This window comes from Spinacia oleracea, chromosome 1 (assembly GCF_020520425.1).
Source record: "Spinacia oleracea cultivar Varoflay chromosome 1, BTI_SOV_V1, whole genome shotgun sequence".
Taxonomy (NCBI): domain Eukaryota; kingdom Viridiplantae; phylum Streptophyta; class Magnoliopsida; order Caryophyllales; family Amaranthaceae; genus Spinacia; species Spinacia oleracea.
In genome coordinates, this window is record NC_079487.1 from 11717727 (window position 1) to 11737065 (window position 19339).

Consider the following 19339-nt stretch of genomic DNA (forward strand, 5'->3'; position numbering starts at 1 on the left):
TTTCACTATTTCACATGCCCTTTTAGTATGTGAATTTCTCTCAACCTGGTAGTAGTAACACCTTGATAATACGGTGTAATTACCATGCCCCTCATATTTGATTTCCCCAGCGGAAATAACCCTATGGAAAGCAGTGTGAGGGGCGCAACTAGCTTCTCACTTCTCATCTAGCTCAATTAGTCAATTATTGAGTTGAATTCAACACTTTTTGAAGCCGCAAATGCAACTGCTCTTGGTACTTGTTACATTTTGTTTTGCCTATATTATTCTACCTATTTTCTTTACATTGTGTACTTGTTACATTTATTTTTACTTATTATATTGCATTTTTCTTTGAAGGTCGTCCAACGTGATAAAGGTGCAACGAAAGAATAAAGCAACCTGGGACACTTGTGCTTCATATTAGCTACTACAAACAATCGTCTAGATCCTAGTTGGTTATTCTAGGCTTTAGTTTCTTTTACTATGAATTTTAGTTTTTCTAGGCTTTAGTTTCTTTTACTATTGATTTTAGTTTTATAGGCTTTAGTTTCATTTATCTACTATGAACCATCATTTATATATATATATATATATATATATATATATATATATATATATATATATATATATAGCCAGATCCTAGTTAATTAGTAACATGATCGAATGTAATATGGATTTTTACTACTTATTGGTGATTAATAAAATATTATTATTTGCAAAAAAAAAATGTTGATCGTTTGAAGATGAATTGTGTATGTATATCGAAATTCACGTTTCATCAATTTTGTTGCTTTAATTTGAATTAATAATACATAGATGAATGAATCCTAACACTTTAAAACATGCAAACTTCAATTTACTATTGCAGCAATAGTGTGATGCCGATTTTACCCTCACACATATCTCTTTACTACTCATTTGCCCTTCTATCCAGATCGCGCCACCTGCACTCATCAGTCATCATTCACCGTTACTATTGCGCACTTCTCCCTCTGCAGTCTTCACTGCTTCCCTTCCTCTCCTTTTTTTTAGGGTTTTTTCTTTCGTCGTCGCCCTTTCGCTGCCTCCATTTCTGAATTTTTGAATCTTATCGCTATCAATCCGTCTCTTTCTCCTTGGTATGATTCTCCTTCTCTGGATTTTTTGAATTAGGGTTTTTTTGTTGCTTTTAATTGTTGATTTTGTTGAGTGACGGCTGGTTTAATTGAATTGGAGTATTGATTTGGTGTTTTTGTTTCCTTTATTTTTCTTGATTTCTGGGTATTAGTTTGGGGATATGGCTACAAAAGCGCCACCAATCACAGGTTTACGCCTGGATGCTTCCGCGCCATCTACAACAAACGGCGCTTCTCATAGGCTTTATGTTGTTAGAGTTTGTATGAGGTCTTCTTTCTTTTGCAACAATGGTAACTTACCCACCTTTAATTTTGTCTTTAATTTGGTTTTTATGCATATTTTGGGAACATTGGTAATCACCCACCTTCAATCTTCTATGTAATTGTTGTTTAATTTGATTTTTGTTCTACTTTTAGCTCATAGATATGATAGGGGACTGCCTCTTTTATCTTGTAGTTGTTGATTTTTAAATGCCGGTTATAATTGGTAATTTGAGTTTGGGTTTAATTAATGTGGTGGGGCAGTTTAGTATAATGGTTGCTACTTTGATGAATTCAGTTATTGGGTTGTAATGTTTGATTAGGTTTCAGTGGAGAATTTGATGAATTGAGTTGTTGTTTTTTTAATCATATTTCTATTGAATTAATGCTTGTTTTGTTAGTGTATGCTTCAAATTAGATACATAATGCATTGCTTACAGTTGGAGCATTGAGATTGAGTGGAGTTCGGTCGATGTAGTGATTGTATTGGTAACGGCAGACAAGGTGTTTGGGCCGAATGCGTCAACGGAGGAGGTTTACAATATTGCTGCTCGGCCTATTGTTAAAATTTCAGTGGATGGTGTTATGGTATGAATTGTATTATTCTTGATTAGAACGAGATTTGTTCAATGAAATGGATTTATAGTTTTTATTTTATGTTTGAGCTTTTAAAATGTCTCAATTGAATGTTAGCGATATTGAAATGCAATGTTGATCATGCAGGAACCGTGTTTGCTAATGGTGTCACCAGTAGTCGAAAAACACACACATGTAAGTGCTTAAGTAGCAGCCTTTGATTGCCTACATTTTGTGTTTAATTAGATATTTATTCCTGGTTCATGTATTTAATTACCTTAGATTGTCTGTAATCCGTAAGGAAAATTGAGATTGATGAATGAACCAATCTGTGACAAATAACAACATCTCTGCATATGTTACTCATTAGGCGAGAAAGTTAGGGATAATCAGACAACTGCGACTTGCCTATCTAAAGATATGATTAAACGACTTAGATAAGAATTGGTTTGTTTTCAGTTGCTTTTCTAAACTCAATATTGCGGCTTTGGTTTGAATGAATGGGCTACGTCATTTGGTTTAGTTCATTGACCCGATTAGAATTCCACCAATCTTGTTCTTTTTCCACCATTGTGTAAAGAACCAGCTGACCACAACAGATAAATAAGATAGAAACAACAAATACGAGAAGAACATGAAGATTTTGATAGATGAATACTCAAGAACAGATTACAGAAGTAGTAACTTGAGGCTACAAATCTCCAAGTCTGTAGCTTTAGGCTACAAATCTCTATTCCTAACACCAAAATTCCATGCTTTCTCTCTCCTTGTGCTTCACTATTTATCCTCTAGCCTTGCTGCAAGTACAACCCTTTAATTACTCTGTTGTCTTGTTGTCTTCTTTTGTTCTGTTGTAGTGGTAACGACTCCAACCTCTTATTCTTGCTCTCTGATTGCCTCTGCTGTCCTTTCTGTTTAGGTGGGTTCATTACACACTGAAATCTATATTCCCATTGATAGAATGAGTGGAGCTGCTAGCCTATAATAAGATGTCAACATTTAATAGGATGTCAACATTTTGTATGCTGTGTTGCTTAGTTTGCTTTGGTGTGAGGTAAACAAACTCTATTTAGGATGGTGGTTTTGTCCCTTTATAGATTTATCTGGATGATAATGTTAACTATCCCCTGATGTTGGATGTTATGACATATGGTGGTTTCTTGAAAATGATCTTGTTAATTTTTGGATACAAAATTTTGTTAATTTTCAGATACAAAATTCTTATTAATTCTCAGATACAATCACATAGTACATAATCATGTCGAAATAGGCAATGCCAACTAGCTTAGTTGTCTATATTATTTCCCTTTGTGGCTCCATATACAATAAATATGGAGCTTCAACATACCCCGTACTTCCGTAGTACAATGTTGTGGTATTTGCATTTCATTTCATTTGCTTGGTAGGATGTGAACACATTGTTATTCAAACACTTTATTGTTTTTTGTGGTATATAGACTGCTCTACATGTTGGGAGTTACATATTAACAATGATGAGCACGAGTGTTGTTTTACTAGCTGTAGTTCAATTGTCGGGTTAGCACCTCATTTATGTACAATACATATATCCCCATTCTTAATTTAGGAATGTCATAGGCTGATTCCATAACATCTTCATGAAGTAAAGGTTGTGAGATGAATGACTTGATCTGGTATAGTTGTCTTGGTGGGGTCATAATTGGGAATATGGTAGGGGCAAACATGGTTATGGATGAACATAGCTAAGATGGTCCAAGGAATATTGTAATAACTGGGAGGTACTATGCCTGATGCTGATAGTTATTTCCTCTTTATGCTTGACATGTAATTCTCAATTTCTCACGAGAGTCATGAAGATCGGTGATTATCTTTCTTTCTGCTTGATGTGAGAGTAATATGGAACAGTATACTTCTTGGATATGAGAGCCTTTTTTTTTCGTTGCAAGATTGGTCGACTTTGAGCTATGTAAAAGTTATTCAATTTTGTCAAGAGTACATTTTATATTTGCTAAAATCATTCAATAATTGTCTTGTTTTTGTAAAGAGAAGATACAAGGAATATCCTATGATCTTGTGTTATATATATATATATATATATATATATATATATATATATATATATATATATATATATATATATATATATATATAGGTTTAGGCTCACGTGAGAAGGGGATGTTACGTGAGAAGCGTGAGGAGTATTATACACCGTTGGATTTAATAAGATCTGATGGTTACGGATCAACGCGCATCATTAATGGCTAATCGGTAAATCTAAAACAAACTGACATGAGTGAACGAGTACACCTTGACACGTGGTATATGTAATTATGTACCCACCTACCATCTAACCTCTCTTCACTCTCCCTCCTCCACTGCTCTATATCTTCTCGACTCCTCTAAAATCATACAAACATCTTTCTTACTCAAATATTGTAGTCAATTTCCATTGATCCAAAATTTAAGGTGAGAAGTATAGATACATTGAGTAACCATAGGAGATACATCAACATTGTATAACAGATACACCAATAGCGTATTAGAGATACATTAGTAGTGTACTAGAAATTCAGTTCTATTTCTTTCCATAATCTCTTATATCACACAAACAACAACAATCATGATGGTTTGGGATTGTTTGTTTTACTTGTGAAAGATGAGTGGTGGGTGTGATTATTTTAACTTTGATGCTCGTTATTATTTATTTGATATGATAATCTAGAATTTTAATGTATATTAGATGATGTATCTTGTAATGTATATGTGATGTATTTCTAATACATTTTCGTATCTGCGTATTTAATTTGAGATTGAGGATGAAGAGTTGGAGGAGAGATCAGGGAGCGAGGCTTGGGCTAGATCAGAGAGGATTGCTTGAGAAATGGAGGAAGAACTGCTTATGTACATGGTGGATGATAATGGAAGAGAGGGGAAGAGGGGGAAGCTTGAGGTAGGAGAGAGAGAACTAGAGTGATGCTGTGGGAAGCAGCCAAATTAGTTGAAATAATTAGGGGGTTTTGGGTTTGGTCCGTGGGTGGATAGAGATTTCATTTTATGGTTCATCGCACGAGCTGGGATGGTTGGAATTACGGATCGTTAGATTCATTAGTTTGTGTCTGTGTGTGTATATATTTCTTATCAATTTCCTGCATGCTTTCATTTCTTTAAATAACTTACGAGGTAACGACAAGGAAGAGAATGTTTGCACGCTGATATCATTATATAAGCATGAGCTACATGACAATGTTACATTGTCTTAAAGGATATATTTAAAGGATGTAGTAACTGGTAAGTGGGTGTCCGAGAAAAAGTAACCTCTATTGGTTGTTTTTTGTCTAAGTTTAAAAGGTTTAGCTGAACAAGCAACCATTGAGTCTGCATCCAAGCTAGGCTATTACAACAATCTAGATTGATTTCAAAAGAGACATCTCTTATCTGGTTAGCTACTCAACCCTGAACCCAGGGAGAGTTTCATTGTGGAAGAGTTCCTTTTAAATGACTTGGGGTCAATTAAAACAACTTAGGTGATGCAAGATTTAGTTCTCACAATCCTCAAGGACCTCAACTAATTGAATCTCTAAAAGATACGAAGTAATTGACAAACACTTCTTTTAAACATAGTTCAAAACTAATATTGTTTTTGAACTTTTCTTTGGGAAGGGAAGGGATAGAAAAATTTCTAAAAGACACGTGAAGATAGATAGAGATAAATAAGGTGAGGGTGGAGAAAGAAAGATAGATTGGGATAGAGACCCAATAATTTGTTTAATGAAAAAACACCAACACAAGCAAGTGGGAAGACATCATTTTTTCTATTTCCTTCTACCATGGTGTCTCATATTCATATTCTTGAATTACTCTCTTAGGGATATATTGGAAATTGGATTATATCTTTGGCTATTTGTAACTGTTGCTTTCACAAGTGATAACGTAGAGGCTTAGAGTTACCTCTCAGGGTTATAGAATGACAAAGGGCACAAAGTAGAAAAAGCTCATACCTTATCCCAATATAGGTGCTGAAAATTAATGTAGTCACTGTGTCTTTCTATTATTGCCATGCACTGGAAACAAAATTGTTGGATATCATCCACTTTGTAAAGTTTCAATATTGACTTTTCTCGTTTCATAATCTTTCTACACCATATGATCTTGAATTCTCTTTTGGGTTGGCAGCAAATTTTATTGGATATCAAATGCTTGTGCGAGCTTCTTCTGTAGTTTTCTTCTTTTGAATGTAAAAGTTACCTACTAATGGTCAAATTAGTTTGGCCAATACAAATGGCAGTATTTTGTTGGGTTATGTCATCTGTTTTCTTCTAATTTTGTTCTTCTGATTGTGCAACTTTTGATTTGGGAAGTTGGGGTACCTATTTGTTTTTGGGTGTAATGAATGATGTTGAGGTTTATATTGTAATTTGGTGGTACCAACTTTTTATCTGACTCTTTGAGACATGTTATCTGTTTAATTTTTTGGAATTTGGTCAATCTGTGTGTCGCACTGAAATAAGATAAGGGTAAAAGACGAAAAAAGGAAATTGTTTTGCAATCTTTATGGCTGTCTATATACACTATAAACCAACTTGGATGTCGTAGATCTAAGAAAAACTATTATCAATATATTATTAATTTACTTTTCAAGTGAACTTCATTAAATTATCTTTAGATCAGCTTGGCCTACTTCTTTTAGAAATAAGAGTGATAGTAGTTGAGAGGGTAACCCTTGGGTGAGATAGATAGATAGACATACATAATGATTCATTATGCTCAATAAATTTCCGTCCACTGTTGTTTTATCTGAATTATATGTTGTTCAAATGCCTTTAATTTTATATATTTTAGATGATCAAACGGAGGGAGTAATTATTAAATAATTTGATTATCGCAGGTTGAAGAAATTTTGTTGGCTCTAGGAAGATATGAGGAGATATGATGGTATATCCTGGACATAGTGGCCGGTGGGAGGCACTCTCAAATAAATATCGCCAAAAGAGGAAAGAGTGCAGCGTTGATGAGTTAATTGGTTTAATGTTTAGAGAATAAGTGGTAGAGAAGTGTGATTGAGTGATTCTGGTTACAGTTACACTATACGACTATATAGACACTTGAATTTGTGTAAGCTACTTAAAGTGATTTTGGTTACAGTCGAGGGTTGCTTGAAACAAGGTTCTTGAGTCTAATGTGACTAATACCTAAGCTCGGATGTAATAAACGCCTTTTGGTAAGTAGTGCCACGGTTCTTTTTAGGGGAACATACAACAACTATTGATTTTATGTTCCAAGGAATACCCATCGTACCTTTTGGATCCCTTATGGCTTATGTATTAGGGATATATATGTATGTAACCTAGATTAAATAAACGGTTTTTTCATGAAATACCCTTGAGGTTTGCAATAATGCATCAAATACACCCGCGTCTTTCGAATCACATAATATACCCCTATTTTTGCCTAAGTTTGCACCAAATACCCTTAATCTGATCTTCCGTTAGTCCTCCGTTAAGTCATGTCTGTAATTCAAAATATACCCCTATTTTTAAACTTATTGCACAATGTACACCTATTTGTGAACTTAGTTGCACCAAATACCCAAAATGCAGGAATTTGAATTTAACGGCTAGTATTAAACCTAGGGATCAAAATATAGCCGTTATGTTCTTGTTGCTTAATTATAAATCGGAAGAATGAAGTAATGAAGGTATGAGGGCGTGGGATTTTTCATCTTTATGTAAGCAAACCACCAATCACCCCTCTTATATGAATTAGTTAAAGAATTCTAAGGTATCACTATACAATTATACAAGTAACAAAAAATGAATCTCCTAGTTTTTGCAAAAGCTTAGCAATAATTAAGAAAATGATGGATTCAAAGTGTCTTTGACTCGCTTGTTATCACAATTCACAAAGACTCGTCAACCAAAGACTCATCAACGAAACAAGTAATATCTACAATGTAATATCTTGTTGGAACAACCCGTATAAGCATGTTGTACTCTTTCTCAAATGTAATATCTTGCTGTACTCTTTCTCAAATGTAATATCATCCTGGACAACCATAGAAAGAACTACAATGGCAAACCCCAAATTGTTGGTCAGGGTAATACAGGGATAAGATGCTAAATGGTAACCAAAAGTTTCAGGTTGAAACTAAGCTAAGCTATCTTCTTCCTCAACACACACACTCTGAGATACCCACACAGAGTTGCATAACTTCATTTTGAACTCCAACAACAGGCATTCATGGTTTCAGTCAGCATGGCAGCTTCTTTCCTCGGTGGCCCACTCTTGCATTATCAATTGATAGTGCATCTATTCCCCTAGGAGTAGCATAATCAGAGCCATCATCAGAATCTGAATTCAATCGGCTAATTGTAGTATCGTACACCCGAAGGCGCATTTTCACAAACACTTAGTGTTCATTCGCCGCCGAACAAAGTCTCTGCACCTCCCCAAATGGCTCAATATCAAACTGAGCATCAAATATGACATCATTAACAACAAGAAATGGAACTATGATTTCATTTTGAAATATACAGTAGAATTTATGTTGTTGTGCTTATGTGCTTGTACGACTTCAAAAATCAGTTACCCATAAAACCACCGGAAAACACTAACAAAGAACGCCACAATAGCAAACCCCAAAAGAATATGAGTAAGATCAAAATTACGAGTAATGTATTGAAGAATTTTGCCAATTTCGAGCAATTATTGAAGAATTACGAGCAAACCCCGAAATCACCAATTTCGCCAATGTATTGAAGAATCACGAGCAAACCCCAAAATCACCAATTTCGCCATTTTCTTGTGAAAATTTTCCTTTTTGAAGAGATAGAGAAAGGCTGACGAAGCCAATTTGAGGAGCTTCATGGTGGCGAGGGCGGAGATCCAACGCAATTGAGAAGGGGATCTTTCGAGAGTTTGGAAGAACCGTCGCCGGAAATGGAGAAAACGGATCGGAGAGTTGACCGGGACGGTGCAATCGAGGAAGTCGAACATTGGGCCTAGGTTGGCGACGGTAGCGGGGGCGAAGGTAGTGACGGCGGTGATGCGTAGTGTTGGTTCAGTGGGGAGGGTTGGTTGGGTTGAGTTGGAGGAGAGAGTAAGTTGCAGATGAATGGGGATTTAAGTGAAAAACAACAATAAGGGCAAAAACGTAAACACTTGCTAACGGAGACTTAACGGACGTTATGTCCGAGTGCATCTGGTGCAAACTTAGCAAAAATAGGGGTATATTATGTGATTCGAAAGACGCGGGTGTATTTGGTGCATTATTGCAAACCTCGGGGGCATTTCATGAAAAAACCGTTAAATAAATATAATGTTTCTTGTTATCTACTCATGCTTTCAACTATTTTCGTACATTAATTAGGCTTCTGATTTGCATAGCGTTTTGACAAATAGTTTCATATATATTGGGGGACCGTGCGCGCTAGCGCACGGGCCAACAACTAGTTATATATATAAATTTGTATTGTATATATAGGTGAAAGAAGCGTTGAGAACAATGCACAACAAATGATGTTTGGAATAAGGACGCAAAAAAGCGTCGACAATTTTTTTTAATCCCGGTTTAGATCTAAGTTTCTTGACGCCTAGAAAAAATTTTAAGACGTTGTAAGGCGTCGAGAATCTCGACACCCTGATCATTTTTGGACAGCGAAGGTCGTCACAATTGTCGACGCAAGATACAAATTTAAGACGTTGGAAGGCGTCAACATTCACGACGCCCTGCTTGTTGTCTGGGCAGCTGAGGTCGTCCCAATTCTCGACGCCTTTAAGCGTCGCGAATTCTCGACTTGCATTTTCTCGACGATATTGACAGGTGTCGAGGCCATTTTTCTCGACGCCTTTCGGCGTCGTTAATAAGCCGCGTCGCCAAAACACGGAAATTGTAGTAGTGTGTATCAAACGTTTTCTCAGTGCTTATGACAAACTTGATAGATGATCTTTTGTGGACTAAGGATTATCGCGCAATCTTGTTCTTTGACACAAACTTATAGGAAATCATCAAAAAGGCTTGGAATCCTGCAAACAAGTTACTTATTTGTACATTACAGAGAAAAAAACTAGGAATTAAAGAAAGAAAGAACTACATTATAACCCTAATCTCACGTACACCAAGTAATCAAAGAATATAAAACAATGTTCTTAATCAGCAACTGCCCTTCCAGTGAGTATAAAGCTTAATCAAATGCAGGGTAGAACTTTAAGAATACAGTTTATGTTCATCAGGCATTTGAATCTCATGGAATAACATGGCCGTGTAAAATCATTCAGTAGTGAAGTAGGGAGAATTACATGGTCTGCAAGTAATCATCTCTGCATCTTCTGTCAACTAGAACTGTCACAAGAAAAGCTACTGAAACTAATGTCCTCTTATGTAACAATACTTGTTCGTGTTCACATTTTTTTATTTTATTATGTTAATCATTGAACAATTCACATTACAATTGCATATACAGAAAGGTCTATAGCCTCTGTACTTATTTATCTCCACTATATACAGTTGCATCATTCATCATTATTTTATCAAACAACACATGAAAGATCTGTTGAGCAAAATGAAGCATGATAAATTACCTTCAATAATTTCAAGTCGGAAACTAAACTGTCAGAAAGCCTCCCACAAATGCATTGCCTGCACCGGTTGTGTCCAATGGTTTGACTTTCACACTAATATAATAACACAAATAAATTGCAATGATTGAATCACAAGCAGACCTCAAATTGAAGGTTTGTCTGAAGGGAACCAGTAACTCCAACATAGACCTCAAATTGTAAGATTCCATAGATTCACAAAACAAAACCCTAAATAATTAACCAAAAACTGCAAATGAACAGGAATTATAGTAATGAGTTTCAGTAACTCAACAAATTATATAGACGAACATATATATATTAAGTCTAATTAACAAATTTTGGTTCCATAAGAAACCAGTAATTCACAAACATTAAAAGAATAGGCAAAACCACAAACATCGCTAATTCAAAATAATACGAATTACAAATCAGTTGCTTATGGTAAACAAATGAATTACAATTTAAATGAAAAATAACATTAATTGAGCAAATAATACGTATCTTATCACTAAAATACAGTAACGTGAGATGACAAATAATGATGAACTAGTAATTCAGATGCCAGCAAAATAAAAAGATAAGAAGTTGAGCATATACGATACCATATGAACTTCGAATATGAGAAAATATGTGCGATTGGACCAAATTTCAGGCGAACTTAACCAAATTTCAGACAAACTCAATCAAAACGCATAAAGTTAGGGTTTATGAACAGAGAAGTTGAAGATGGAGAGGGAGAGAGAAAGCTAAACTGGAGATTTAGGGGAGGGAAAGAGAAATTGAGAAGAGAAAGCTAAATTGAAGAATCTTAGAAAGCGCAATTGTGGACGACGAAAGGAATTTGGCATTTTTTATTTGTATTTTTAATAAATTTATCGAAGAGGGCGAATTCTATGTAGTCGCCCTTTTTATTATTATCAGAGATGGCAAAATCATTTTTCTCCCTCTTTGTTTTAACCAATCAAGGCAATATTTGTTCGTCCTATTTATTTGTTCTACTAGGACAATTTTAGAGTTTTCTTTTTATTTATTAATGTTGTTCCTAGGTTTTGGTTGATGACACTACTACAAAAATGGAATAAGAAACCAAACCTATAGTACCACATAAGTCACTTATATGGTTTCTTAGATAAAGAAACCATTTATTTAAAATATATGGTTTCCTAGATAAATAATAAGACAACACACACTAAAGATATTTGGTTTCTTAGATATAATACACTTTTAGTGGGAATCAAAGGTACCATGATTCATATAATATGGTCTCTTAGTATTTTTTCTTTAATTATGATTTTTTTAAAAAATTTAGTAGATTTTTTATTCATGCCACGTTTTTCAAGCACTAGACCCATGATTCCACAATCTAACACCAGCTAACATATTTATTTCTCTTAATTAAAAAAGATAAAAAAAAAAAACTAAAAAGAATTTCAATCAAAACACAAGAGGTTGGCGCCACCTACACTTCACTTTATACCAGTTACTCCGTAACAGAGTACTAACGCCGCGCCGCCGAATCCCCAAACTACAACCAAAACACAAACGTGAACAACGATATTGCCGCCACCACACTTGCCGTAGAGATTCCAGGTCGCCGGAGACGAGGTCCTTCAAATCGGTTGGTATTTTCTCCCTTATTTTCTTTTAGTTTCTCGTTTTTTTGGGAAAGTTGCATAAACCTACAAAACCTCCATCTCCGCCACTACAGGTGTTTTCCGTTCGTCGCAACCACTATCTAACATCCGGTTCTGCAATTGTAGATTTGTAGGTAATATATCTTTCAATCTCTTTCTCCTAATATTAATTCTACAATTTGCTCTTCTACCAAAATTATAAAACTGAATTTGATTTTTAATTTTTTTTCCTAATATTTTTTCATCTTTTTATGATACACAATCAATATGATGTGTAATGTGATATTTTTTTTAATCGATTGTCGTTGGTCCTGTTTTTAAGAACTTATTGATGATTTTGGTATTGTGATAATGTGATAATGTCCGGGCCTTCGTGTGGTTTTATTGGAGGAGTTGGGGGGGGGGGGGGGGGGGGGGGGGGGGTGGTACTGCTGCAACGAGTACCCGCAGTAGCAGCGTAGAGTTGGTGTGGGTGTAGTTTAATATGTTCTGTTTCTTTTCTTTTTCGCATTTTCCTGTTTTGTGTGATTTGCTTCCTTTCTTTCTTGTCTTGTGTGTGTTTTTGATATCTTCCAATATATGGAGCTAGACTCCTCTTTTCGCACCCAAAAAAAAAAATGTCTTGCCAACTGTGATGATAATTTTTGTTTATCTTTTTATGATACACAATCAATATGATGTATGATGTGATTTTTTTTAAAAAATTGATTGTCGTGACTTGGTCCTGTTTTTAAGAACTTATTGATGATTTATAGTATGCTATTGTGATAATGTTTTGGCAACTGTGATGATATTCTGGTGCTATTGAGAGTTGAGTGAGTACCGAGTAGCAAATTGGCAATTGTAGTGGAGAAGGGCGAAAAGTTCTTGTCTCTTTATTGTTGATTTTTTGTTATTTCTAGCTTTGATGTGCTAGTGTAAATACAGGGGGATAGGATATTTGATAATTAAGATAGCTAAATAGAAAATGGGAAAAAGATCACCTTCATGTCTATATATAAATGGGTTTTGATAGTCTAGGATATAGGATAAGATAGCTAAACAGAAAATTAAAAGAAACCCCTTTATTGATGATCATAATGAAGAATATTTATGCTTGAATTGCTAGATTGCTAAATTCAGTAAATACAAATAAAGTGTAACTATGTGCACCTGGTCTTCTATTTTAAGTGGCACTACATCAACAACGATGTCAAAATAGAGATATTTTCCCTCCTGCCACCTATGATCACCTGCATTATTAATATTGTATGAGTATTTGGGTACAATCAAGTATTGGAAACTTTTAAACTCATGCTATATGTTTGCTCTGTAAAGAATCACACACCTCTAGCTGAATATTCCTTTTTTCCGCATTCAAAATTTTAAAATGAAGAGATTGCGAAGAATCACCGATGGCTGTTGATAAACCAAGTTAAGTTCAATATAGAAAAACAATTGTCATATCATAAAAGCAGGAGCAATAATACTTTCTGGTGAATGGTGCAAAAATATGGAATTATGCAGGCATTGAAACATAATGAACATGATGATTTTTGTTGATGTTTATGAACAATCTCAAACAAGCTTACTTATCAGATTGACTTATTAGATAGATAATAGAAAACTCATAAGCACTATATAGAACAATGTAAACAAAGTATAATGACATTCCTCATTCGATATCCTGGGTCTTACTGCTAAGCTGTCTTTTCTTTGTTCGTTAGTGCGTAAATCTGATGTATAAATGTTAATGGCTGTCAAGGGGATACAGAAATGAAGAAAACAAACATAAGCAAGGGGATAAAGAGGAGCTTAGTAGTTTAATCAATGTGAAATGGATGGGTATAATGGATGTTGAATCAGTTAAATGGGTGGTGAATGAAAGCTAAAATTCTGAGGGAGCAAGCAAACATGTTTGAGGGAACTTTGTATTCACTTTGTCCCATATATTTTCCACTTTTTGGGTTTGGAATATACTCCATTTTAATGACAATTCTTAAATGTGAATGGAAAATTGTTTTGGATAGGGATGACGTTTGTGAAAGTAAAAGGTGGAAAACTGGTGGCGGGTACTTTTTGGTTCGAGTTAATTGTTTGTCGCGTCATTTTTTGGTTTCGTGTTAGAAAATGATAGTCCGTGAACCAAACTTTAGTTTTTTGGGTGACCCAAGGTTACCACAGCTTTTCAATTCAGTGATCCCAGTTGTCTGAATACAATCTTCAAAATCCCTTGTTTCTGTAATCTGAACTTGCCTTCTATTTACCCTATCACCTGAGTACAACACAGAGTTGAAATCTCCCATGATTAGCCATGGCCTGTTCAAAGCTGCACTGAGATTCACTAGCTCAGTCCACAGTGGTCTCCTATGCTCAATGGTGTGAAGCCCATACACTGCAGTGAAGCACACACTAAACAACCCATCTTTATCACTCAGTTCACCATGGATAGTCTGGTCAGTCTTCCTACTCAACTGAAAGTTCACCCTATTATGTTTCCATCCAATCCATATCCTACCTTTAGGAGAACAAGCATAGTTCTGAAGGAAATAATGCCCTTGGTCCAAATATGCATTCTATGTTAAGTCTAATAAATGCGGTTCAGTATTAATTAACAAGTTAATAATTCAGTGAGATCAAGTGAGCTGAATGCCTAGCTAGAGGCCGCTTCAGTTCAAGTGGAATTAATGATATTAATCCACAGCTTACTCTTGACTGAACCCGTAGGGTCACACAAATAGTACGTAAACGGATCAAGTATTTAATGGCATTAGATACTCCATCTATGGATATTCGGAATCGACGGATCTTGGTTTCAGTGGGAGCTGAGATCGTCACAGGCAAGAAATGAATACTCCGGAAACGATGATATTGCCGGAAACGGAAATATGGATCGTATCGGAAATATAAATATTATCCAAGTCGTAGATGTTGCCGGAAACGGAAACATGGTACGTATCGGAAAATATTATCGGAAATGGAAATATTGCCAGAATCGGAAATATTGCCGGAAACGGAAATATTGTCAGAATCGGAAATATTATCGGAAACGGAAATATTAAATATTTGTTCGAAACGGAAATTGATTCCGGAATCGGAAATATTAAATATTGTTCGTATCGGAAATGAATTCCGGAACCGGGAATTTAATCGGAAGCGTATCGTACGAATTAGCATCGGACGAGGCCTGCCGGACGAAGGCCCAGCACGAAGTCGGGCCATTGCCCAGCAAGCCAAACGCGCGCCACAAGCCCAGCCAAGGCAGCGCCCAGGCCCACCGCAAGGCAGGCCCAGCGCGCGCCAAGGCCACGGCTGCGTGGGCCTCGTGGCGTGGGCTGCTGCTCGCACGCACCCGCATGGGCGGCCCTCGTGGCTGCCGCGTGTGTGTGTGTGTTTGTGTTCATGCACGATTCCTAAAGCTATTAGGATTTGGTATATGATTAAATTCCTATTCCTAAAAGGATAAATTAATTAATTAGAGTTCGTATAGGATTCTAAGTTTAATTAATTCGTATCCTACTAGGATTCCAATTCCCTTTCCATAACTCTATAAATACGTGCCTAGGGTCACATATTTTCAGAGATTAATTCAAGTATTTCAAAGTGAGTTTTGAGAGAAAAATTCAGTCATATTTCTTACCTAAGAGTGCCGAAAATTCTAGTACCTTAAGGGCGATTCTAGTTGGTCAATCTTAAGGCGGATCCGGACGTGCTGTGGACTATCTACGGAGGGACGACACTTGGAGTCCTAAAGACTTGTTCTTGTTCGGTTCGGGCGCAGCTAGGGAAGGCACGCAACAAAGAGTATGCATCTAAATTATGCTATATGATTATGTGTAAATAATATGTATTCCTGGCTAAATGGTTGTTTCCGCATGATTTATGAATTGTCATATGTATCATAACCTAACAGTGGTATCACGAGCCCCTTATTATTTTCATAATCTAAATTGCATAAACATGGTTAAATATTACAAATTTGCAAGAATTAAAAGGGGTGATTAATTTTCGTAATTGTTAATTAATTGCAAATTGCGTTTATTTAATTATACGTACGCAGTTTTTCGGCAGTTTCTTCGTTACTCATCCAAATCGAGTGATTTTTGTGTCAATTCCGCATGTAAAAGGCATTCTAAAATTTTGACAAAAAAGAGTATTTTTCTGCCGAACCCAGAATTCTCAAATTCGAAGCCTAACTATGACTTTTCGAAGGTTTTAGTTTTTCGAATGCAAAATTTCGTAAATTTAAGATGTTAAATTAAATATTTGCGATTCTTGTTGATAAATCTTGAATTTTTGATTGACCTAATGTATATGTTTAACAAGTTTGAATGCCTAGCCTTGTTAATTATGCAATCTAATTTGTAATTGTGATTAATTTGTTGAAAATTAGAATAATTTAGAATTAATTTGATTTTCATAATTAATTATAATCTAATTAGATACCTATGATTAAAAACCACCATAAAAATTGTAAATTTATGATAAATTTTAAATTTTTATGACCTAGACTTGAATCCATGACAATCGGAAATCAATTCAATAATAAATTTTCGATTTTTCGCCCTAAAATTATGAAATTAATATTATTTATTAATTTGTCATTAATTTTAAATATAAATTTTAAATTTTTATGCGATTCGTTCATATAACTTGCACGCACAAAGCAATGGACGCTTCGTGTTACCCTTAAGGGGTGTTGTATAGTGCGGGCATGCGACGACGAGCAAGGGAGCTCGTCGCCCGTGCGGCACGAATGCAATGAGCAAGGGCATGGTGCACGAGCACAAGGCAGCAGCCCTGCCTTGTGTCGTGGGCCACGAGCTATGAACAAATGGGCATGGGCGAAAGGCAAGCCAAGGCAGTCGCGTGTGGGAAGCAAGCGAGCTGCGCCACGACGCGCACTGCCTCGCGCAAGCGCGCAGCCTCGCACGCAGCGAGCGCAAGCTCGCGTGCCACGAGCGCTGCGCCCAGCGATTGATCGCGCGCAATTGCTCGCGCGCACAGCGAGCGATGGCTCGCGCGCACAGCGAGCGATGGCTCGCGCGCAGCGAACGCTGGCGAGCGCGCACAGCGAGCGATGGCTCGCGCGCACAGCGAGCGATGGCTCGCGCGCACAGCGAGCGATGGCTCGCGCGCACAGCGAGCGATGGCTCGCGCGCACAGCGAGCGATGGCTCGCGCGCACAGCGAGCGATGGCTCGCGCGCAGCGAGCGCTGGCGAGCGCGCACAGCGAGCGATGGCTCGCGTGCGTCGAGCGCTGGCGCGCGCGCAGCGAGCACCATAGCGTGCGATGGCTTGCGATGGAAGATGCAGCAGCTATGCGACGAGCGCATGGGCTGCGCGCACATGGCCAGCGATGGCTGTATGCGTGCGGCCCATGGGAGTGCGATGCGTAGGGTGTTTGCGTTGCGATTAGATCGTTTTGAATGTTTAATTTGAAATTTTTCAGTTTACGTAATTTTAATTAATTTTAAAATTAATAATATAAATTATTTTCTTGGATTTTAATTTTGAATATTGTAATTATAATAAATTTTATTTATTCTAATTATTTTACTAAAATTAAAATCATGAATTAATTTAAATACGACTGAAATTAAATTAAACTTTTTGGATTCAATTATAAATTTATATGAGGTTTAAATTTTAATTAAATTTGTATGTTTCCGGTTAGACTTGAAATACATTTTTATGTTTAAAATTAGTAAAGCATATGAATTTATTGGTTTAAGTGGGAGCCCTTTTAGTCATAAAACTCTTGATTAGGTCTACGAAACCTTAAGGTTAAAAAAACTTGATTAGAATTAATAAGGACTGAATAATTGGTAGATTATTGGTGCCCTTGATTAATTGCTGCAAATGTTTACGTGATGCATAATGTGTTTTACTAACCAGCTATGTGGCCCATTCATGATAATGAATGGGTGAATGGTATATATTGTATATGTACTGTTTTGCAGGTTATGAAGTGACTAGTATGGCCCAAATAGGATAGAAAATATGGTCTAAAGTACCATTAATTTGAATGTAATTGGTCTAAAGTACCAAAGTTATTTTTCAATTCAAATATGGTCTGCGTACCATCAAATAGTTGTAATTAGTTATAGCTTATCCTATTTGAAGAAAATGGTGCCTCCCACGGAGATTTTCAAGGCGGACTTTGAAGTCAAAGCTTCAAGATGAAGTCGGGCCATACTAGATCACATTTATCTTATGCATGCTTTAAGTTATTTATTGCTTTAAATATGTCTTAATTATGCATAAGATTGTGGCTTGATTATGTTGCATGATTAAGGATTTTAGTTCACTTAAAATCTAACCAACATAGTAAGAGCCTTAAGTTCCAAACTTAAAAATTGAGTTAAAAGGTGCCATGCCAAAATATACACTTGCTTGGATATCCTTTACATCAATCTAGTAATAATTTTCGCTCAGCGAGGTGTTACTTATTGGTTCCAAAGGGGCAAGGTACACAAATAATTGTGAGTACATGTTAGTTTTGGTGAAACTCAACGATATAAGTAAGGAGTCCTTTTATGTCGTGGCAAAATCGATAGGTTTACCTAATAAGTTCTTAGACGTACCTATCAACCAAGAATAGTTTCTAGACTATTAGCAAAAGGCTTTTGCTTACCTAAGATGTTCTAGGATTAAGTCGACAAACTGTGCTTAGTTCTTCAATGATTTTAGGATCTTGGAATCATTTTATTCACACCTGCCGGAACACATAACTTGAATAAAATGCTTAATAAACATTGAATTATGCATGTATGCTAGAATTTAAGTTTATTAAGAGAAACTGTGAATGGTTATTTATTTGTTTATTCTTTTCAATTGTAGTTTTTAATATGGCAAACAACAATTCATTCAACATTCGATCAATTCTCGAAAAGGAGAAGTTGAACGGGAAAAACTTACTTGACTGGCAAAGGAACTTGCAAATAGTTCTTATGCAGGAAGAAAAGGAGTATGTCCTAGATGAGGCGATGCCCGAAGCCGCAGGCGACGGGGTCACTCAGGCAGCCCTCAATCGTTGGATTGATGCCAACAAGGATGTGAAATGTCTAATGCTCGCCACCATGAGTGCGGATCTGCAGAAAACGTTCATCAACTCAGATGCTTTCACAATCATCAATGAGTTGAAGAACATGTTCCAAGATCTGGCTCGAGTCGAAAGATTCGAGACTCATAGGCAAATTCTTGAGACCAAGCTTAAGAAAGGCGAGCCCGTAA

General features: G+C 36.3%; 1 protein-coding gene and 1 long non-coding RNA gene across 5 annotated transcripts; one reads left to right on the forward strand and one right to left on the reverse strand.

Annotated features, from left to right (window-relative positions):
• Positions 1-927: 927 nt before the first annotated feature.
• LOC110791772 (uncharacterized) lies at positions 928-7287 on the forward strand. Of its 4 annotated transcripts, none has more exons than XR_002534193.2 (5): positions 928-1100; positions 1250-1388; positions 1777-1946; positions 2082-2129; positions 6799-7287. XR_002534193.2 is itself a non-coding variant. In XM_021996535.2 (5 exons), the coding sequence occupies exons 2-5, from the start codon at positions 1259-1261 to the stop codon at positions 6841-6843; spliced, it is 333 nt and encodes a 110-aa protein (XP_021852227.1). In that variant the 5' UTR covers positions 933-1100; positions 1250-1258; the 3' UTR covers positions 6844-7287. The 4 variants fall into 4 exon arrangements, 1 of the variants encoding a protein (XP_021852227.1); XR_002534192.2 differs by having other exon boundaries at positions 930-1100; positions 1760-1946; XR_002534194.2 differs by having other exon boundaries at positions 930-1100; positions 1799-1946.
• Positions 7288-9410: 2123 nt separating this feature from the next.
• Positions 9411-11417, reverse strand: LOC130465731 (uncharacterized). Its single transcript, XR_008925741.1, has 3 exons — positions 11093-11417; positions 10491-10737; positions 9411-9935 (listed from the first exon to the last, which is right to left on the reverse strand). It is a non-coding gene; the product is annotated as an uncharacterized lncRNA (long non-coding RNA).
• Between the last annotated feature and the right edge of the window lie 7922 nt (positions 11418-19339).

Bases quoted from the DNA above. Each gene is read 5' to 3' on its own strand.
- LOC110791772 (XM_021996535.2), top strand. From the start codon at position 1,259: ATGGCTACAAAAGCGCCACCAATCACAGGTTTACGCCTGGATGCTTCC. The intron at 1,389-1,836 runs GTAACTTACCCA...CGGTCGATGTAG, and splicing joins TTCTTTCTTTTGCAACAATG to TGATTGTATTGGTAACGGCA. The intron at 2,130-6,798 runs GTAAGTGCTTAA...TGATTATCGCAG, and splicing joins TAGTCGAAAAACACACACAT to GTTGAAGAAATTTTGTTGGC.